General features: G+C 41.1%; 1 protein-coding gene across 3 annotated transcripts in view; it reads left to right on the top strand.

Moving 5' to 3' along the window:
• Positions 1 to 23,022, top strand: part of FBXW11 (F-box and WD repeat domain containing 11) — a 69,265-nt gene that overhangs the window by 9,190 nt on the left and 37,053 nt on the right. For 2 of the 3 annotated variants that reach the window (XM_035888887.1, XM_009649647.2), the window contains one exon: positions 22,516 to 22,578. In XM_035888887.1, the coding sequence (XP_035744780.1) occupies positions 22,528 to 22,578 (51 nt within the window). In that variant the 5' untranslated portion in view covers positions 22,516 to 22,527. Of the gene's footprint in view, positions 1 to 6,383; positions 6,403 to 22,515; positions 22,579 to 23,022 lie in introns of those variants that run through there. The other variant, XM_035888894.1, reaches the window with a different exon arrangement.

Here is a 23,022-nt window from a genome sequence, read left to right as displayed (position 1 = left end):
AAAGAAAATGCAGAACATGCGGAGTAACTGTGTGGCACTTCCTAAAGTACATTTCTGAATGTAACATTTTTAGCAGAACATAACTATTATTTAATATTAGTATCTTTTATAACATAAGTGTTATTCAGTGGTTCAGTCTTTCATGTGTACAAAATGAAATTGCTTTTGTGAATGCAAACTTGGAACAAATAGAGGTTTGTTTGCAGTCAGTCCATTTGAGTTCAGACACTGGGTAATATGAATGTCTTGCCTTAGAGATTAACCATTTATTTGAAAAACTCTCCTCTTGTCTGCAAAATGTGGCCACTCGAGTTCCAGCAAATTGGAGTTTCAGAATTAAAAGTTTCTTCAAAATTTCTGTTCAGACACAAGCGTGTCTTTATGTTTGAATGCTTTATGTTTTCAATTTTGAAATACTATTCAAAGGAGGGGAAAGATCCCATGAGCAAGATAAATGGACGGGTAGTACAATTTTACAGAAATTGGCACTGCATCATGGCCAAATAATGGTTATAGTAGATGCTTATGGTCATGACAGTGCAAGTCACAGAGTGACTGTTTGGGGAATATTTACAAGCTAGTTTTAATATGAGATCTTCCCGCTCTCTTTACCTGATTCTCAGCATTCACCCCATCACTGGAAAAGTCAATGAAGAGTTTTTTCTGTGGGAATTCTGAAAATCTTTTCTCCTGGGACCTGACTTGTCAGTGGCCAAAGAGCATCTCAGAATTTTTAAGATGGATAGTGAAGTTGGTAGTAGGTTGGATGGAGTCTGCTGGGATGAGCCAGTAACGGTTCCAAGGCTTGTTCATGAACCCTGGTGAGGGATGTGAGCAGTGAGCTTGAAACTGCTGCTGTGCTCTTGTGAGGCTCTTCTTCGGCACAGACCTAGGCTTGCAATCCTACATTTTCATGCTTAATTTTTTTACCTCCTCTCTACCTGACTTTTGAGTTTGTGATTTGTGCCTAACTGTATTTAACAGCTTGGAAACTGTTTGCGGATAGGAGCAGTTTTGCTGTTAATAACTGTCTTTTAAATGGATAGGTGTAGATCTTGGTTTCATGGGCTACAAGCCTCGGGGAGGGCTAGCTGCTGGCCCCGCACAGTGGATGTCAAAAAGACTCGCCAGGGTGAGGGGCTCCTTCACAAACCCAGGTTCCTTACTGCAGGCAAGGCCTGTGCTTCTGCAGATACCTGCTTTGGGAATTGCAAGGACTCCTCTGTGATGAATCTGAGAACTTTGACTGCCCCAGATTTCTTATAAATCAGCTCTTTGGAAATGTCTCATCAGATAGCACATCGCAGCAAATGAACTGGTTTTTTTTTTCCCAACTGAACTTTTTATTAAAACAATATTACAAACAGAAAAATCTATTTATTATGAACACTTTTTTCTTTCTGTTACAGTATCTATCAGTAGGTACAGAGTAGTTAACTGTAAATCACACAGCTGAAAGCTCAGACCAGGCTGGGCGGTAGATTAATTGATGCAGAATATGTTGCCTTACAAACTTCTGTTGATAATATTGATTACAGGATAAAAGACAAACCCGTTTCTCTTGAATGTGCTGCTTTATACACAAGGTTTTTGGAAACCTGTTATCACAGGTGGTGTCATATACCATGAAAAAACATAGCTAGCGCAGCTGTTATGTCAGGACGTGTCACTTTGAAAAATTTCTCAAACCTAGATTGTTTTCAGGAATTGTTACCCATCTGTCAGCTTTCACGAAAACCACATTTGAAGTACTAGTTAATTTGTGTAGGCTTTTTGTTCCGTGTGCCTGTAAGGAATTTAACAATCCCCAAACATTTTTAACTATATAACAGTAACAGCTAGCAGGGTTAACAGATTTGAGTAATAAAGTACATCGCTGCAAGGACAACCACGTTGTTCAAGCTGGGATTGCTTCGAAGCTGTTGGGAGCGCGGTGTATGGAAAGAAACAATTTAGTGTGTCCAGGCTGTTGCTTTTCAGGAGTGGCTGAGAAGGGATTTCGGCAGCGTGTTTGGCCCCTCTGCGTGTTGCTTGTGCTTTTCCGCTGGCTGCCCGCTCTGGTGGGTGGTTTGGAGAACAAGAGGGATAGCTGTGCTAAGGCTTGGTAAGGTGTAGAGAGAGCTTCGTTGATTTAAATTTTGTTCCAAAATAAAGCCCTTTTTTTTTTTTTTTTTTTTTTTTTTTTTTTCTGATTTTTGGAGAACTGCAACTAGGAGTAACAGGTTTTGAATCTGTTAGACGCATCTGTGGGAGATATTTTTTTAAAAAAAAAAAGGTTCTCCTTTCAGGTGTGTGACTCAGTGATGCCTGAAGGGGAACTTGGAAGTGAAAGTGGCACCAGCTGCTTTTCCCCATTTTTTATTTTTGGTGCCATGATTTGCCCTTCATTGGTTCCTCAGCCACAAGGCCACATGTAAAAACAGGTAGGGCATGTATATACCAGGAGATCTTTGTTCGGTAGCACACATTCAGTTAGTGTAATGATGATGACTGGGAAGTTTAAGAAAGGAAAAAAAGAAGCCCTTGATTCACAGAAGTTCACTGGGAGTTGTATCTGTTATGTGTGTGTGTCGTATGTGTAGAGTAATTAGTGAATGGACCAGAAAGGAGAAAAAATTCCCTTGTCTTAAATCTGGAGCCTTGTAGAATTTCTTTAGGAAGCTCTTGCTCAGTCTTAGTGAGTGCTTTTTCAAACATTTAGGCTTCAAGAGTAACCTACCATCAGTCTAAAAGAAGAAAGCAGAGATGGGGTTTACTCTTGCCTTCCCAAAATGTTGTTAGCAATCATAAAACCTAACTAGGCTCTTCTAAAATCAAGCTGTATCGTTTAAGCAAATATCCTCTGATGCCAGTGGATTGGAGGTAGTGCTCCAGTTCTCCACAGTTAGTCTGGTTTTGCATTCTGTGCTTTCTTACTCAGTAAAGTAACTTCATAGTTCCTGTAGTTTCCTGGAGAAATATTTACTTTCTGCATTCTGTGAGCTGTTAGTGAATGGGGAAGAGAGATAATTTATTAAAAATATTTATTCTCATTTGTGGTACTTGAAGTTTGCTCTCATTTATTCTGATTTTCAGCATAATTAATATTATTTGGAAGTAAAGCCCTCGACACTTATTATCACTTGTTGTATTGAAAAGCATATATTAAATCACAGCTCATACTTGAAACTACTGTAGATTCTGAGGCCTTATTTTTAACTACTTAATTATCTTTCATAATGTTCTTGTACCATGGAGCTTATCATTATGAACACACTTGGGTTCAAATAGCTACTGTTTTCATCCTCTTTGATATGGATCCGACTGCAAGATTAAAAGCATACTGGTCTCTTATTTAGGTGTGTAGAGAAACTGGTTCTATTACCAGTTGTGTAATGCAACTATAGGGATACATCACCTCCCATAGCTTCATCCTCCTGAAGCATTGCAGTGGTTTTGAACTTATTTTGTCACACTGATTTGGGAAATCACTCCAGCAGCGCTGTCACGCAAAGAGAAACGGCCGCTGTTCTGTCAGTAGCCATCTCCAGCGTGGAGACTAATCATTAAGCAACAGAAGATAAGTACTCAAACATCGCTTTGAACTATTGCGTAGTGTAGGATCTGATGAAATAATGCTTGGGGAATAAATTGTTAGATAGATGTAGTGAAATTACCTAGTAACCAAACGCTGCTCAGCCAACTCTTTCTTCCTTGTATTCAGTTACACTTTTCCTTGACTCTTTCTTAAAGACATCATAATATCGTATCTCTCTCCTAAAACTCTGCTTCTCTGTGTAGTTTTTTCTTGCTTATTTAGATACGCCCCCTCCCCCCCCCAGCATGTTCATATTTTTCCACACCTTTCCATTTATTGTCCTTAAAATTTTCAGTTTAATTTTATGTAGTGTCCTTCTATTCCTTTTATGTTCACACGCAGGGTATGTAGCTTGGAAGCTTTAGCAGAGCACTGATTCACGCTTAGGGACAGGGTTTAGTGATGGGATGGCAGGGTTAGGGTAACGGTTGGACTTCATGATCTTAAAGGTCTTTTCCAACCTAAATGATTTTATGATTCACTACAGGAACAAGCTTCTCAATTCCAGCGCTACCAGTGTGAGAAGTCGACTTCTTCCTCCAGAGGCCAGATCTTACCATTCACGTGGTGGCTTTCTCAGACTTGAAAGTCTGATACCTCTCAGCCCATTCATCCAGTGGTCAGTAGGCTTGCGATAGTGCACCTCACTTTACCTCTCCTTTATCCCTGACTTCTGCTCTATAGGTTTTCCTTCATCTGTATTTTCACTCTCAACACCACGTGTCCTGGTGATGGACAAGCAGTAGGAAGGTGACATTGACTTAGTTCTTGCCAATGTCATTCCTTTTTTTTAGACAGGAGTGCATTGATTTCCTCTCCGTAACTGGAAGCTGTCTTCACAAAACCCATGGTCTTAAGAGCCTTTCAAATTGGCCAATTCATAATTTATTACTTTTCAGAAGAACTTCCTATTTGTTAGTGGCAAGTGGAGTTCTGGAGCATTAGGGTTTCAATATGTATGCCTTACAATAGCATTCCCCACAAAGGAAATGATTTCTTAGCAATAAGGAATCTCAGGGCTATCGCAGCTGAGCTGAGGCACAAAGAAGGAAATTTATCTTTCTATTTATTGATGAGATACAATTTAGCATTAACCTGCTTAAGCTTCTATTTGTTATTCTTTACTAGTTTTGAGCTTCTGTTGTTTGGTGTTTCTATTCAGATACCAGAAGGAACTATAACAATGGAAACTATAGTTGGAAAAAATTGTATTTGAAAACAAAATTCTGATTTATTGACATGAAAACTTCAGCATCCTTTTTCACAGCGGTACTGTAATTTTCGCCGTAAAAATTTGGACACAGACGTGAGGCAGTAGTCTTAAAATGACAATGAGTGCAGTAGATGCATTCTGCTAAAACCTTTTCCTTACGGTGTATGAAATCACAAATGGGAAAATGATGAAGAGCCTGTCGCTGTGTAGCCTGCATCCTTCTGAAAATGTTACTCTTCTCTGCAGCTGTGGAAATGAGTTGTCATAGCCAGACAACTGCTTTGCTGCTTCTGTTAGGTTTGAAGTCATTTACAAATATGTCTTTGACATGTTTTCTGGTATTTTGCCTCAAAACAGTGGGACTGTTACCATTATTTTTTTTTTTTTTTTTTTTTTGGAAACAGTCCAACAGGTCCATTAAAAAGAAATGCATATTTGATTCCTTTAAAGGAACAGAATGTTCTCTCCAATATCTGGAATATTTGTGCTTGTCTCTCTGTTTTAAACAGACTTCGTTCTGAGACGGGAAGCTTTAAAACTGAGGATAATATTGCAGAAGCAATTAAAGATATCCATGCAGTAGGCCTGTTGCCACCTTGTGCAGTGAGATGGCCTGAATTACCCACTTGGTAGAGCTGATGGAAAACCGTCCAGTTTGCCCTCTGTTAATCAGCAGCAGTGCTTCTGGCTGAAGCTGGAGTCTCCTGTCAAAATTAATAGCAGTTTGGATTTTGTTTTCAGCAGTTTCTCGTATTTTTTTTTTTAAGTCCTTCAGATGTGTGTGTTGCAGACTCTGAGGACTGATGTGACAGCTCCGTTTGGTGTTAGGTGCATATATTGCACATTTCTTGCAAAGGGTAACATTGCATTTTACCCTTCCCCCCCCCCCCCCCCTCACTTGTTTTTTTTTTTTTTTTTTTTTGGCCATCCTGGCAGTCGCCACCAGACCCCACTCCAGTATCCCAGTCTATTTCTCGTAGTGGAATGCCCAACACTGAGGCCAGCGCTCCACGGGTGGTCTCACGAGAGCCAAGTACGGCTCTGGCTGGGGTCTTGTACGGCGACAGCAGCTTGGTGCGGTGCTTCCCGATGGCGTGGCCGTGGTTTGGTGCTAGGCCAGGATGCCAACAGGATAAATAAATAAACGACAGGGAATTTTTTTTTTTCCCTGAGAATGATTTATTAGCTGAAGGAAAGTGTTACGATAAGCGCTTTTTTCAGTCATCTTTTGTGTATGTGAGTGCTTCAGTTTTAGGGCTTTAATTATTAACTAAGCCTGTTCCTTCTTAGGGGCAAGAAGAGAGACTTTCTCTTTATTGGGTCAATTCATAGTGTTTGTTTTTAAGTAGAAGAGAGTGGTTACTTACTAGATTACTTCAAACTTCAGCCATCTGAGCTAGGATTGAGCTACAAACCAGAGCTCTTCCTCTTTAGTTTCCCTAGCTGAGGAGCAGAAGTGTGTTCCCTGATGTCAGAAGACCAGCAAATGGGCTAAATAGCTGTAAGTTTTGGTTCCTGATTTTTTTTTTTTTTTCCCCAGACACGACGTACATCAGTCACTTGTAGCTGACTATGGCTTCTGCCGAACGGCTCCGGCCGTGTTCGTTCTGTGGTAAAGCGTGCAGCAAATGGCGGCTGTGGGCTGGGAGGGGAGAGGCAGCCTACGAAACCCCTTTGCAGGTTGGGGTCATTGGCGGTGGCTTCTCCAGGCTAGGGCTGGTTGAGCGCTGCCAACCACTAACCTTTCTGCCTGTGAGTAAAGGGTTTTGCTGGTATAAACAACTTAATAGATACGAGTGCTTTTTTTGGACTTTGATGGTTTGAGAGCACGCTAGGGATCGTACGCTTCATGCCCAAACGGCAAGCTTGCTTGAACAGAAGAGTTGCTCCTCTCAGGAGCCTGATTCTCCTTCTAAACAGCTTTTGAAGTTATTTCACCCGTGGCTGTTAGTTGGTGGGCAGTTCTCTCACCTTTGTCTTTTCTTCAGAAGTTGCTGGTATTTAGAAGTTAGTAATTTACTTAATCAGTAATCTTTATGATAGAGATTAGGAGGAAGTGGTGATGTGACTTCCTCCTGAGATATTTCACTAAGCTGCCGCCTGCTGCAGAAGAGTCTTCTCAACGTAGAAAAAGTAATGTGAGCTTAGAGATCCAGCCCTTATTCCTTGGGGTGACTTGCTAGCCTGCCTTTTGCTAATGTTTCTCTCTTGTACCATTTAGAGATGACAATCTGTCGTCTCTCAGACTGGGAAGGATATGTCCCTAAGGAGGCAAGTACATTTCTTCGTGATGGAGTCATGCATCAACACAAGATACTAGACCTTGCCTCAGTAAATCCAGAGCTGTTGCTTATAGCTGCAACAGATGAACATGATTTCAAACACAAATTTACGTTCCTCAGAATAGCTAACACAATCACACTACGCTTAATATATTTCACAAGTAGCGGGCAGGAGCTGTTAGTCCTGATACCTCTTATGATGCATCTGCAGAAGTCTTTGACTGGGGAGATGTTGTTAGCCACACCTTCGTGTTTATGCTTTCTCAGCCTCCTTTGGAAAAGGGGTTTTTTTGCTGTCTGATCCTGTTACGGTGCAAAGAAATTTGCTAGGTAATGTGCCTGGCTCTCTGCCTGTCTTCTAGTAGTGCCATGCTTATGCTGGGAGGGAGTGAACAAGGGGTAATGTTTTAAACTAAAACAGCGTAGGTTTAGACTCGTTATAAGGCAGAAATTCTTTACAATGAGGGTGGTGAAACCCTGGCAGGGGTTGCCCAGAGCGGGGGTGGAGGCCCCATCCCTGGGAACATTCCAGGCCAGGTTGGACGGGGCTGTGAGCAACCTGATGTGGTTCAAGGTGTCCCTGCTCCTGCAGGGGGGTTGGGCTGGGTGACCTCTGGGGGTCCCTTCCAACCCAAAGCATTCTATGATTCTATGAAATCTTTCTTAGGAAAGGAGAAAGAGATGCAAGGCAGTCTATTCCAGATATAGTCCTCTTCCTTGCAGGTGTTTGGTCTATTTCCCATGGGAGAATTTTCAAGGAAACAGAAAAATATAATCAAATACCACTAAAGTTGAAATTACATTTGTGCAGTGTCTTCACACAGCATTGTCAGACTTCTTGCCATAAACGTCATTGGCAGGAGGATCAGATCCCTTGCTTGTGGGGAATTAAGCAGCAGTTTTGCTACCAGTGTTAGTAATGAGTCATCATCATAAGGACATTTATTCTTCCAGTGTGAAAAGTTCCTGGGGTGCAGAGCAGGCAGGCCAGTCCTAGGTTTCCCTGGGCCTTCTGTATTTGCATCCAATTAGTTGTTCTGTAGGTCTTCAAGGCTGTGGCATATGAGAGTCTTCATGTACTGTTTGGTTTTTGTGATCCTTTGAAATGGTGGTAGAATCCATATGAATCAAACAAGGTGTTGGGGTCAAGGAGAGGACAGCTGTCTACAAACCCAGCAGTAGGATTGAGCAATACTTTACCAATACCCATCTGTCAAGCATGGCAGAAGTGGTACAGCAGAGAAAGAAGGAACTACAACCAAAACCTTTTACCACTTTGCATAATATTTCTGTGCAAAATAGTCATCTTTGCAAAGCCCCGCTACAGAAGGGCATTACTTTGGCACAGATGGTCTGAAGCACTCGGAGACAAGTGGATTTTACAGATATTTCAGAAGTTTGAGTTGACTTTGCCCTAGAGAAATAATATTGGTCATCTTCATCCCAAGCTTTTCACGTACTTTGTAAGGATTGAGTTCTGCTCAGTGGCATTGCACTGGTGTTTTTAGAAACTCTCTGCTCTTGAACCCTTTGCTTTTTAATTCTTCCATGTGGTTTGCATTCCTCCATTTTGCACACAATTTTTGATGCGATTATTAAGCCAGGCTTTAGGGATGATCCAAACTATACTTCTAATCTGGGGTTTTTTGCATCTATTCCACTTCTTTAGATTATTTTTGAATAAATAAACTGCTAAATATTTACTATAAGGTATATGAATGCAAACATATTTTGGCATATCTGTGGGCACTTCAGCTGTTTTTCCTTGCATGTTGTAACTGATAAATGTTGAACGTCACTGCTCTGTATGAATTAGGGCTGTTAGTGTTTAAATTTGATAGAAAATACAAAAGATCTGTATGAAATTTAAAAAAAAATTATTAATGACTGGAAGTGGACTTTAAAGTTCTCTCTGAGTTATTCAGTAGCTAATAATTAAATGCCCTACTTGAAAAACCACTTAAGGACCAAGTGAAGATATCTTTAAAGTTGTTTATATGATTGCAGAATTTGAATGCACACTTGAACTTTGACAATCATAGTGCCTTTGTCTGCTTTTGAAGATAGTTCAACTAGAGAATTTATTCAAGGCGTATAATACCGAAAAAATATTTATTGTAATGTTACAGGAATCCGTGTACAGTTCTGTATACTTAAGCACAGGTCGTTAGAGCAAATGTAATCTGAAAGCCTCAAGCTTATACATAAGTACGTGTTTGGGGAAAAATGGTAAGAATTAGGCCAAAAACCTTTGAATTCAGTACCTGAACAGTAAAAATGCAGGATGCCTGCTGCTAAGTGACTGTCATCACTCTACTGGAGAGACTTTTATATCGCCCTGCAGTATCTATTAAATTCTTTTTGAGCCCTGCTAACTTCAAAGTTCTCCTTCAGTGCAGTTTGTCGGAAGCAAAAGCCCTTTCAGATTCCGGATCAGGCCACAGAAGCCGTAGCCGGCACTCTGTATAACGCTGTCCTTTTGTTCAGAAGTCAGAGAAACGTAACAGCCATTTCCTATTGAAGTGACATCAAACCCAACTGTCTTCGGGAAGTAAGGAGATGATTGCTGGCACGCTGCGGCGGTCGCAGCTTTGGTTTCAAGGCTTCGTTGCACAATATGTTGGTTTCAGCTGTCCCCTGCCTTTTCGATCTGCTGCCCCGTGGAGCAGCTTGCCGCCTCTCATTTACGCCCGTACAAGATGGTGTGCTGTAATGTAAAGTAAGGCACTGATGTGATACAGATTAAAAATAATCTTCCAAAAAGAGGAACCTGAGACATTGGGCAACTGTTCCTCCCATTCTCAAATCCTTTTCTGTAGAGTCTTATAATGATCTGCTTTTTGTATTCATCAACTGTAACTTGAAGTTGTAGGGAGAAGTGGTACTGGCCTTACAGATCAGGAGCATTTAGACATCCATTATATAAATCATGTGAAATCTGAATTACACAACTGCACGTTCCTTTGAATACCGAGGTAAAATCAGCGCTTGAATGCAGAGTGTCTAGCTAACCCTAGGCAGAGTGGATATTTGAAAAAATTATTTGGGTATTTTTTCACATCTTGTATTACTGAAGGCTTCTTTCTTCAGCTGAACTTGGTCCACAGCCTTCTTAGAGATAAGTTTCTTCTCCAGGCTTCTGGTTGCTTGGGTTATGAGGAATTACAAACACACACAGAATTTGTGTATAAGCAAAAGATTGGTTTTTGGACAATTAATGAGTGATTAGAATTTCCTGAATAGTTACGATGGCTTGATGCAGTTTCATGAGCTGTCAGATCTGGAATACGTTGCTATACACCTTTGGAGGAAAAACCAGCGCGGGATTCTTTCTTGGAGTAGCTGACTTGCCTTAGGCTTTAGTTTTATCGAGTATTTCATTGTGGTGGCTACTTTTTCTGTAATTTTTTTGTGTGCAAATACCACCTTCTGTTTTGCAAAAGACAAATAATGGAGGTGTACTGCAACTTTATTATTTCAGGTTCCTTGGTGTTTTTCAGTAACCTTTTTATAACTTAAACAGAAAAAGTTTATATAGAAACCTCTTCAAAATCTGGTTAAAGCTTTGCTAGTCCCTGGGGAAGAGCAAAAACCAAAGAATGAGAATAAATTCTGATGTAGTTCTGTTGTCCAGGGAAAGCAAGGCAGGAGGTAGAGGAAGAAGTGCCAGAATCTGGTCTTAGAAAAAATTAGAGAAAATACTTAGGCATGCTTGGAGAAAAGTATTGGATGTTTAATTGAAGCTTATAGCTTCTTTTGAATCACTAGTCCTGGTGTATTAGTATTTAATGCCAGTGAATTTGCAGCTGTGGGCTTGTAGTTGTTTGGGGTTGCTCATTATTAAATTACTCTTCAGCTAGGTGTGCTTTGGTATGTGGCATCTGTGTTTGTCCCACAGCTGCTTTTCTCAGGGTGGAAGTACATATCTGCTGCTTCTCTTCCGTCTGTTCCCTTGCATTGTTTAGCTCGGGTGAAGGGGCTGCAGATCTTTTCTAGGTCTTAGGGGAAGAAAAAGGTAATAAGCACCAGTGGATGCGGTAAGCGGTAGTGGGTATGAGGAAAAAATTGATCAGGTTTTGAAAAAATGGCCTAATGATCTGGGTCTTTAACCGGCCACAGTGTCTCTGTTTCTGATGCCCATTAATGTCCTGTCCTTCATATGGCTTTTTAGACACCTTTGCGTTGAGGGTTGTGCCTGTCTTCTGGCCGGCACATTGAGGTAACTAAATTTGGACAGAGCTGGTTTTGCATGGAACCAGCAGCAGAGATCTGAACCTAAATTCCCTCTGGGAATCTAGGAATAACTCTTGAAGTATTTTAACTTTGCACCAGGCAGCCAAGTTACAAATGTAGTTAATCTTAACTTAGGCTGATTTATTTTTGATGAAACAAAGTCATCTAATTATTAGCTTAGCCTGAAATTTGCTTCTGAGGTGTTACTTATCCTACCTTTAATCTGAAATACCATTAACAGGCTTATTAATTGTGTAGGGCAGAGCGGCGTGTGCCTTGTTGATTACCCATGCAGAGAAAACAGAGCATTGTATGGTGTGAAGTGTAATTTGAATTTTGCCTTGCACCTGACTCGGGGTGCCCACACTTTGGGAGAGGATGCTCCGTTTGAACCTACTCTGCTTGCAGGAGGTATGTGCAAGCTGGTTTGGGGCTTTGAAACGCAAGCGCTGATGTAGAAATAGTGTGTGGTAGGGATGCATCAGCTAGCTCTAAAATGTCTTGGCTGCTTATGGAGTCCTTGAAGTCAGCTGCTGTTTGCGTGCTTGGATTCCTCGGTTAAAGTGGTTCTGATGGATGTACTAATTTGAGCAGTCAGCAGTGAAATGCAACTTTCTAAATAGTTTGTTTTCCTTTTACAAGTCCTGTAAATGAATAGATGAGGGAATGTGAAGAGGTTTCTTTGCATCTGCTCTGGAAGGAAGAAAAGTTACTATAATCTTGAGCCAGTATTTTCCCCTCAAGTTTTCATTTGTAATGGTTTTTTTAATACGGGAAATAAAAGCTAAAGGGGCTCTTTACTAGGTATTGAGACAGTTTCTAAGGTAGTAAATACTACTTCATGTTTCCATTATATAAAAAAAAAAAAACAAAAAACCAAACCCTTGACACATCTAATCTTCCTAACTGCCTAACAAAATGCAGTTATTTAGGGTAGCTTTTGGTATAGTTGTAGTGTCTGTGATGCAGAGGAAGCTCTGAAAACTTGGTGAATCGACTTCAGTAGTTCCAACAAGTTCACTGTATAGGTAACATGATTTGAACTTTCCCTGGAGTCCTAAATGTACGGAGGAAAAACTGTTTTACTTTGTGATGCGTTAAGATTAGAAGTGCAAATAGGTTCTACCTAAATAGTTTTATTTGGAAAATGAATGAGATGAACCATTAGCAATATTGTTAGTGCAAAACCAGTAATGGTAATTGTGGCTAAGAACTTCTTTTAATTTAAAAACAAAACAAAACAAAAACAAAAAAACCAAAAAAACCAAAAAAAAACCAAAACCAAGAAAAAACCCCATACCTTGCTCCTGGTGTCTGTGTGCCTTTCTACAGTTAAAAAAAAAAAACAAAAACAAACAAAAAAAACAAAACCAAAAAAACCCCAAAGCCAAGAAAAAACCCCATACCTTGCTCCCGGTGTCTGTGTGCCTTTCTACGGCCAGTTTGTCGTAGCCATGTTTTTGATGTAAACATTTTGGTGTTAAAATTATTATTTGCAGGCAGAAAGGATTTCTCTTTTAGGGTATTCATACTCTAGAGTTGTGAAAGTTAATTCAGACATGTTTTAGGAAAGTGATTGCAACCATTTGCAGCAGTATCGGCGATAAGCCTGATGACTGCTTTAATACGCTATTTAAGGATTGAGAATTTTCTGCTTTGGGCAAGAGTGTGGATTGCGAATGTCCTGCACACATAGAGTATCTGCCAAGAAAGGCTGAGTGACCGTACAGTTAAAGGCACGAACTGAGACGGTTGAAAAACAAGCCACACTTGTAAGCTGAAGGTATAATTAAACCTCCTGTTAGGCTGGGAAAGGGCTGCCGAGCCCAGCTGGTTAGAAAATAAAGCCAGTTTTCATCTGGAGTAAGACATGATCAGTAAGCCTCAGGTGGAGCATTGCAAAAAGACTTGCTGGCTGTCCCTTACTGCTGGGTGCTCTTTCACAACCTAAGATGATTATATTTATTATTCATTATTATTATTATATTATTTGATTATTATTTCACACTTTTTCAGCTACCAGCTTGAGCTGAGCAAGGAGGCATCGTGAAAAACGTTACAGGAGGCTGAACGTAGCTCCCAAACCTCGCCTAATCTGAATTTAAAACTGCATTTGCCCTTTTTTTTAGCGAGCTGATTCTGCATAAAACCAGTGCTTTCTGTTTTGAGGGGCAGGTGTAGAGAAAGGGATTAATGTGTGTGTGTATATAGATGTATGTGGGGCTCAACATACTTATATTCAGCAAAATAGTTTGCATGATGTGCAAGTTTTGCAAGCCTGCATGGTTCGGTACTCGGAATGGTGCAGGGATGAGTCATCAAATTGCTACAATTACACAATTCGGTACTCATTCTCCTTGTAAATACAACATACTAATATAGCATGGATACAGGCTGGGTTTGATTACTGACTCTTCACTCCAGACACTCAGAAAATTAAATGAGAGTTAAGGTGTGTTTGAAACAGTTACGCAAGGAATATGTTAGACGTGATCCCGCAGTACCTGTTGAGGTAAGCCTGTCCCCAAGAAGTAATAAGCTATTGCATATTAAAAAAAACCCAACCACACAGATGACTTGAATTGGCTGACGGATCAAAAGCATTCTCCCCATCTAATTTTAGAAGCTATACTTGCTGCTGAAAATACTGGATGTCTCTTGGGATTGCAATAATTGTATTTTTTTTTTCTACTGATGTCTGTCTGCCGAGTGGAAATACAGGCATGCTTGAAAATAGCTGGTAACTTGGACAACAGGAGCAGATTTTTGTTTCTTGTTACATCCTAAGTTGACTGTTACTTTAATAATTTTTTTTTTTAATATACTAATGTTTATGAGACTCTGTATTGCACTATTTCTGAAGTTCTAAAAGCCAGCAGGGTGATTTTGCTGTTACGGTACTTCATCGGCAGTTGTGCTTTGCAGGTTGGGGTATGAAATACCAAATCCAAGGGTTGGAGCCCCTCTGCTCTGAGGCCAGGCTGGGAGAGTTGGGGGTGTTCAGCCTGGAGAAGAGAAGGCTGCGGGCAGAGCTGAGTGCGGCCGGTCAGGGCTTCAAGGGGGCCCAGAGGAAAGGGGGGGACAAGCTTTATAGCAGGGCCAGCTGTGACAGGGCAAGGGGGGGTGGCTTTAAACTAAACTAGGGTAGGTTTAGACTGGATCTAAGGAAGAAATTCTTTACAATGAGGGTGGTGAACCCCTGGCAGGGGTTGCCCAGAGAGGGGGTGGAGGCCCCATCCCTGGGAACATTCCAGGCCAGGTTGGACGGGGCTGTGAGCAACCTGATGTGGTTCAAGGTGTCCCTGCTCCTGCAGGGGGGTTGGACTGGGTGACCTCTGGGGGTCCCTTCCAACCCAAAGCATTCTATGATTCTATGAAATACCTGGTATTTCAGTTAATAATAATCAGAAACCTGTTTTGGACTGCACTTTGTGCCTACAACTGCCTGTTCAAAGGATGTGCCATCACCAAAAGCTCTGCGATGAAGTCGGAGCCCTTGCTTAGTGTCTTGTGGAATTGGATCAGAACAGTAATTCTGAACTGCTGATCATTTCCATGTATAATTACATTTTAAAACCAAGTTATGTAGTTTAGGCATCTGTGGACGCAGCCTTATGCTGATCTGACTTCAAGGATTAACTTCATGTTAAGCCAGACATCCTGAATATTAAGAGATATGCAGTTACGTATTTACAGAAGATCAGCAAATTAATTTTGTGATGAGGCTAAGGTGAAGACCGATACTTTAGAAACAAAGTTAAAATACTGGTACTAATTGCCAGTCATCAAAGCATTAGTGATTAAACAAGCTAACCTGTTTAGTATCTGCCTGTATTCATTTGAACCTGCAAAAATAACTGTTCTGGAACATCTAAGTGAAGAACGACCGTGAGATTTTTCTGTCTCTGAGCAGAGAGGCAGCAGCAGGCAGCTGTTGGGTTTTGGGGATTTACTGATCTGGACAAGGCTTCTTTAAAAGTAGGCCCTTGAGAGGTGTCCAGCTGGGTATGTAAGAGCATTAGGTATCTTAAAAACATCCCATCTACAACTTGTGGTCAAGCTACGGTGTTTCTTTTTAGAGACCTTAATCACAAACTGCGTAACTGCTGGCACAGAACTTACCCTATCTCCCTGTAAACTTCTTGGTGGTTAGTCAGAGACCAAATAAAAATGATGCCTTATTTTCAGTATGAGGGTTTTTTTTCTAATTTTGCCTTCAGCTGTTGGATCTTGGTAGACTCTTTTTTAGTATTTCAAGTATATTTTTGTTTGAACTTCCAGCAATAACTACACTAAAATAAAACCTGGCAAATGGAAGCATAGCTAGCTAGGTAAGAAATGAAGCATATTGAGCTTAATTTGTGCAGATCCCTGGTGCTTACATAAATAGTTTAATTTGAGCTGAAACAGGCAGTTACTAATACAGATGTCAAATATAGACATATCCATGGTCAGCAGAGTTAACTTTCAAGTTAAAATCATAGAATATCTCAAGTTGGAGAGGGTCCATAAGGATCACAGAATCACAGAATCGCAAAGGTTGGAAGGGACCTCGGGAGATCATTGAGTCCAGCTCCCTGCTCCTTGCAGGACTGCCTAAAGATAAGTTTAACTTGATGAATCTTAGAGCTTTGTTTGCAAAGAGCTTTAGAGTGACTGTGAACAGTGGATTGAGTTTATCTACCATCAAATATATACAGAAACTCTTTATTTGGAAAATCATTTGGCCATGGGCTCTATTTTCTACTTCTCTGAAGGGTTTGGGTTTTTTTTTCCCCTGCATAAAGGTATGATAATCTCACAAAATAATAAAAAAAAATAAACCGGCGTATTTTTTCTTGTTATATAATTAATGGAGAAATACTGCAAGGAACAGTTTTCTATAGGCAATGCGAGTGAGGTTAAACCCGTAGCTGGAGGTATGTTGTTGCCCGTGCTGTCGTCTTTGTGAAGCCAAACATCTTTATTGCCCAGATTTGAATAACTGTCCATACCTTTTTGTGCTTGCCCCTTTCATACAGGAATCTTTTATGTTGTTCCTCTGTATATAGCCTGTGGCTATGCTTCTGAAGACATTTTTTGAAGTGATGAATCTTTGCAGCGGTTAGAATAAGCACACTTTGCCAGTGACCACCTATTCCTGACCTGGCGTTTGGAAGCGCTGTAGTATTTTGGCTTTTCCTTGAAGACTGGTATATACTGATTTTGAGGGCTGTGCTAAGTAAGGGATTTGGTCCTTGCTGTGAGAAGAGTTGATTCACATCTTGGGCAGTTTCAGTTAGTGGTTCTGCAACTTCGTTTAGTGTTTGTGCTGTAGTAGATTTTTATTGAGAGTCTCTCAGTAGTTAAAAGAAAATCCCCTGCTATCCCTGATCAAGTGTCAAGATGTTGTTAATAAACACTGTCTAATGGGTTCCTGGATTAGAAAATGGTGACCATTGCACCCTAAGGAGAGGCTTGCATTCAGCTTGAAATGCTTTAAAACATTCAGGGTTTTCTGGCTATATTAAAAACGGGAAGCCAAGAGGGACAGATGCTCCTCGCTTTTAGATGGTAAAGATGGTTACCCAGCTTTCTTCCTTATCGATGTGGTCCAGTTGTCGCATAGGACGGTGGATTCCTCTCCTCCTCTGGGTGAATGTGTAATTAATACCTTCAGCAATCCTTGTGCTGGCAGAGCTGGTTTTGGAAGGCAATTTTGAGTATACAGAGCTCGAGCTTAATCTGCTGTGTTTGATTTCAAGATAGCCAAGTATGTATTAGTTATTTTTTTATCGTTTCTTCAACTTTTCTGAAGTCAGATGTAGGTGTCATTTGCTAAAGGAGATCAGAGCCTGTTTAGCTGAACTGTTTTGATTAGTCTCGCTTATTCTGTAACTTTAACTGAAATTTCCTGGTATATTTTCCAGTGAGTGGGAATTTTCTCAAAAAGCAGATGTTTAAAGACTTAGCTTGATGTTTAACTCTGATCAGAATTATTGGGATAATCTCAAAGGTAGTGGGAAATAGAAGTTCTTGTTTCCTATCACTTTTCCTTTCATTCTAGCAAAAATTATAGTAATTGAAGACTGCTATTTTTTGTCCCAAGGTAACACAGCTATTGTCTGGTTTTGTCCATCCATCCTTTGTATCCTGTGAATCCATTCTTTCAGAGGGAAAGGTTTCTCATTGAGGAAACACAGTGACGTTGTCTGCCTTGGCTAGGTGCTGCTGCTGCTTGTGTGTCTTGTCCCAGTTCCCAGGATTACTGCTATCACTTCTGTAATTGCTGTCTTGATCCTGGAACTAAAACTGGGTTAAGGAACAAAGCTGCACCGTGCTGTTTCTCTTCAGAGTCAATTAAGTGACTGAAGGCACTCCCAGGTCCTGAAGCATGGGGCAAACCTAAGCATTACCTGCCTGTAGGTAACACAAATTGGGTAGAAATCTGGTTACCCTGTATGGGTTTGGTAGATTTCTGCTAGAAAAGATGCAGCTTTTTTCATATATCTCACGAGATTGATGAGCCTTGCAGGCTGAGTGCCATTCATGTACAGAAAAACTTAGGTGCTTTTGCACCTAATGTTGTAGCATCAGACACATGTGAGACACGAGTTTTAGTTGCTACCACATATCTAGGGATCTTAATTGAAACTGCGATTTATGAAGTTTTATGATACCTACAAATTTTTTTTGCCTGTGGGGATCGTTCACGGTTGTTTTTATTTTGGAAGCTTTTCATAATCTCCAAAGGAAATAAGCTTTATGTAATTATGCTGCTTGTCTGTACCTCTTTCTCCCCAAGTAACTTTTGAACCTGTTTGCCCTGTTCATCTGCATCTCATGGAATCCCAAAGACCTGGGGTATTGTGGAGCAGAAAGGGTAAAGAAAGCTTAAAGTTACTGCAGAACTAGGAGAGGAACATGGGATGCAAATCTTGAGGAAACAAGCCTTTAAAATCCTACAGCTTGTAGAGCAGTTTGTAAATTTTACTGCCATTGCTGCTTTTACCATTAGTGCAAATCAAGACAGAGGTTTTCTTCAGTGTAACTTTATTCAGTTGAGTTATAACAACTATAAGGCAACGGAAAACGTCTATGCTTAGTCCCATTGTTACCACTTCGCTCTTGCTGCCATTCCCAGTAGGGGATGGAGAACGCTTATTCCAGGAGGACTAATTAAGGAGTGACAGCTGGTTGGAAAGATCATTCTACTTTTGCAAGAGCCGTGAGCAACTTCGCAAGAATTTCTGGAAAAAATGAACTTAGAAACAGGATTAATTGACAGTATTTAGAAGCTACGCTTCCACTGTGAGAATTTTCTAGGCTCTTGTGCTTGTGGGGGTAAAAAATCAAGCCTGTTCTTTCGGAGTCTGCAAGTGCAGATCAGTTGTTTTCCAGGGGCTCGAGGCCGTGCCAGAGTAACCGAATGAGCAGTCATCGTTTGCACCAGGTCTTGATGCCATTCAGCAGCAGAGCTGCAGGGAGATGGAATGGAGTCAGTGTTAAATCCACTTTAAAGCTGCTTGGGAAAACTGCGGAGGCGGCTGGCATGGTAGCTGTATGTAGAGGGTGGGTGGGGTAAACAACAAGGTACAGGTTGAGGGAAGGGAACAGCATGATGAAGGGAAGAGTTGAACTTGTAGATGACTATCTTCCTTCTTGCACAAGAGCTGGAGGCCTTCCTGAGCAAGGACTAGTGACACCAGCTGCTAGGAATTTTGAAATTCTTCTTTTGCCAAGCGCTGTGGATGTACAGGGCAGATTAGAGTTGTCTAATTGCTTCTTCCAGACAACAGGACAGGATCCACCCAGTCACCTTTTAGTCTTCAGTTAGTAGGCTTAAGTGCTTTAGAGACACATTAGAGTCTGTGTACAACATGTAAAATCCATTGAGTTAGGTTGTATGTGATCTGGGGAATAACCCCCAAAATTAAGTGTTTACCACAGTAGTAGAGAGATTTTATTAGGAAGATAAGATATAATAGGGAAAACAAGCTGTATGTTTGGGAGTCGAAAGAACCCTAAAGCTCTAAAATGTAGTAAAAATGTTGAGTTTAGGACAGGAAAGAGAAAAAGCAATAAACAAACACTGTAGTAGATACCATTAAATTAATGCTGCTACCTTCTTCCCAATTAAATAGATAAAGAGAATGTTAAAGTTCCAGCCTAAAAATCAGTCCAGGTAGTCTGCCCTCAGGTTCATGGCCCATGTTGAGAGGGCATGGAGATACCTTGCAGCAGCAGTACTGTCCATGCCTGGCTGCCCATTTGTGGATCTAAGATGCTGTCCTCTTAGCCAAGGCTGTGCTCTGATGCTCCGAAGGAAGAGGGACGAGTGGAGAGGGGCAGGATAAATGCAGTTGCCCTATTTCTCCTTTGTATCAGTAGACATGCTAAGGATGTAGCATCTCCTTGAAGTCTTCAAACTGGTTTACCTAGGCAGCAGCTGAGGTGCAGTATAATTGAGTAGGCACACACCGAAGACAAAAAACTTGCTCTGCAATCAGTAGCTTAGTGTGGAAGTCTGATCATTTTGGTGAAGCCTGTGTTCTTGCACACTCTGCTGCTCTGCTATGGTTTTATATGTTCCTAGAATGAAAAGACGTAACATTTAGGAGACAGTTCTTAGCCTACATCCCATGGAGTTAGTGATGATCTCTCAGGTATTTCCCAATAAAGGAGTAGAAGACGCAATGGCAGAGTCTCACCATGGCCTACTGAAGGAAAGTTAGGTTGGAGCTAAATTGGTGTAACGTGGGATTTCTGCTGAATATGCTGACCCAAGCCATCTGTGTTTGATATTCTCAGTGAGAGTTCCTGTTCCTTGCTCTTAGCTCACAGGATCAATGCCTGTATCTGTCCTTCAACTGCAAAAAGAGATGAGATGTTCCCTACTCATTTAAGCACATAGTAATTGAAAACACCATTAACAACATATAATCACTGTAATAAGTATTTCTACACATTCAAATTTAAAATAAAATTAAAGAAACCCCTGCGTAATTCCCTGGAGTAATGTTTGCTGATGTGGGCCAGTTGGGTAGCAGTAAGCCTATGGCTGATTTGTGCTCCCTCTTGTGGCGGCGTGCAGTGGGAGAGCATCGTTCACACATCGTTTGCACATCAGTGATAGTGCAGGTTATGAACAGTGTGTAGTTATGAATAACTGGAATGGCCCTCAAGAGACTGTCATTTTGAAAATGTGGAAAGGGTGGTTTACTTTTCCAGCATTACTGCTCTATGTATGTCCAGAAACACTAAAATGTAGGGATCTGTGGAGTAACAAAAGACTTCTGCTGCCTTTTGTCCATTTTTGAGTTCCTCCCTGGACATCTCGTGGGCTTGTGTTTGTCATTGTTCTGTGCGTCATAATCAGATAGACGTGAGTTTTCCCATCACCAAGTGAACACTGTTTTCATCATGTAATCTTCTGCCTGTGCGTTGTGTGTTTTTTCATACCTAACTGCAAGGCAGAAAAGGGTTCAAGGTAACCTCCAGGCAAACCACTGTAGTCAGGTGGTGGAGGAAGGCTTGTCTATAGGGCTTATGCTGTTAATTTTTCAAGTTTTCTGCTTTTGGTGCAGTACATCCCTTATGCAAGAAAGAGGAGGAGATAGAGAAGAATAAAATCATAGAATTGTTCAGGTTGAAAAAGACTTTTAAGCTCACCAAGCCCAACCGTTAACCTAATCCTACCATCCCACCATTAAACCCTGTCCCGAAGCACCTCATCTGCCCAGCTTTTAAATGCCTCCAGGGATGGGGACTCGATCCCTTCCCTGGGCAGCCCCTTCCAGTGCGTGACAGCCCTTTCAGAAGAAGTTTTTCCTAATGTCCAACCTAAACCTGCCCTGGCGCAACTTCAGACCATTTCCCCTCATCCTATCACCCCACCTCACTACAGCCTCCTGTCAGGCAGTTGTAGAGGGCGATCAGGTCTCCCCTCAGCCTCCTCTTCTCCAGACTAAACACCCCCAGTTCCCTCAGCCGCTCCTCATAAGCCTTGTGCTCCAGACCCCTCACCAGCTTTGTTGCTCTCCTCTGGACATGCTCCAGCAATGCAACATCCTTCTTGTAGTGAGGGGCCCAAAACTGAACACAGATGAAGCGGTGAATGCTTTTTGAGGTGGAATTGTGTTTTGAATGGGGGTTGGATGTAGTTGTTAAGGGGTTAATCCATAATCTGTGATTGCAAGAGTAAGGGAATTGTGTGACTTATTCCATCATGTGTTTTACGGGAATGCGTTGTTCCTCTTTCTGCTGAGACAGCTGATAGAGGGGGAAGAAGGCTGAAATAAATCCGGGCAATGTTTTAAGACATTCAGTTTTTCATGATAGCCCTCTGCCAGTTAGCCAGTGCCTCCTGGGCATGAAAAATGGGGAGGACAGGGGTGGTGGGAAGCTAAGGGAGCAGTAGTTGCCTAGGTGTGGGGTACCAATGAGCAGGTAGAAATACATGGCAATTGTGGTATGGGCAGCAAAAGGGAGCAGATAATGAAAAAAAACAAAAAGGGAAGAAATGAGTGAAAGATTTTGAGAAACTGAGGTAAGCTCTAAGAGAAACATTTGCAGCTGAATGTTATAGACATTCTTGCATCTTGTTCTTGAACAGAAAGGAAGAAAACAGTAGGGAGGAGCAGTTAGGATGTGGGGAGAGCACTGTAATTAAGTCAGGGTGAAGAAAAGCGGTGACTGCCAAGGGTTATAGGACACAGACTGTGGCAGTGAATTACAGAGACGTTCTGCAGAGAACGGTCCCTCCTCCTTGTGGTAAGCTAGAGCTGGAAAAAAAATTCATACTCTGTTGCATGTAAGTAGAGTATAGTGATTTTTATTTTTTTTTTTTTCAACTAGACGTATGCAATTTAACTTTGGCAGAAAGTGCTAGTTGATTACTTTGACAGGTTTAATTACTTTGGCTTGAGTAGGATGAAAGTGAATTTATTTCCCAGTGAGAAAAGTGTTGAAAGGCTGCATGAAAACCTGTCAAAGGAAATTGAAGAGGGGTTGGGGAGTTATCTTTACAGTAAATGGAATTGATAAACATGTCAGTTAAAAGGGGAATTTATTTATAATACCCAGGTTTTGTGGCCAGAAATCTTTGATAATTCCGTTCACTGGGAAAATAAATTTTATCTGTTCAATTGACTTGCTTTTTCATAATGCTTGTAGAGCAAGGAATTGCCATAGAATGAAAAATTGAAGTAATAATTCTTTTGTTTTCCTAGAACACGTCAGTAATGGAGGATCAGAATGAAGATGAGTCTCCAAAGAAAAATACCCTATGGCAGGTAGGACTAATGTGTAGAAAGAGAGCTGGTGTGGTTTTATATGTTCCTGCTTTTGAGAAACTTCCAAATCTTGCGTCTGCATAATCATCCTTGTACGTAGTTGACTGTATCATCCTAAAATTAGCTCAGCCTTCAAGTGAAGGATGACGCCGATGAATAATACTTGCGAAATTACTAGATCTCAGATTTTGTAGTTTCTGCTGACCTTGAAAGGGCAATTCTGTGTCAAAGGGTACCTGGGAATACAGTTCAACCTTTCTGAGCATGTGACTGTCATTGAAAAGAAAAAACTCAATTCCTTCACGTGGCAAGGAGTTGCAACCAATTTGCTTTGAAGAAGTTTGGGAATATTTCAGAGAGCTGACAGCTGGTCCCCAGCAGCCCTCTTGGTCTCCTGAAGGGCTCAGAAGAGCCTGGCATCAATCTTTGGTTCTACTTACTAAT

The sequence above is a fragment of the Egretta garzetta genome, unplaced genomic scaffold, assembly GCF_000687185.1.
Source record: "Egretta garzetta isolate BGI_Z169 unplaced genomic scaffold, ASM68718v1 scaffold60, whole genome shotgun sequence".
Lineage (NCBI taxonomy): Eukaryota > Metazoa > Chordata > Aves > Pelecaniformes > Ardeidae > Egretta > Egretta garzetta.
This window is presented reverse-complemented; position numbering and strand designations above follow the sequence as displayed.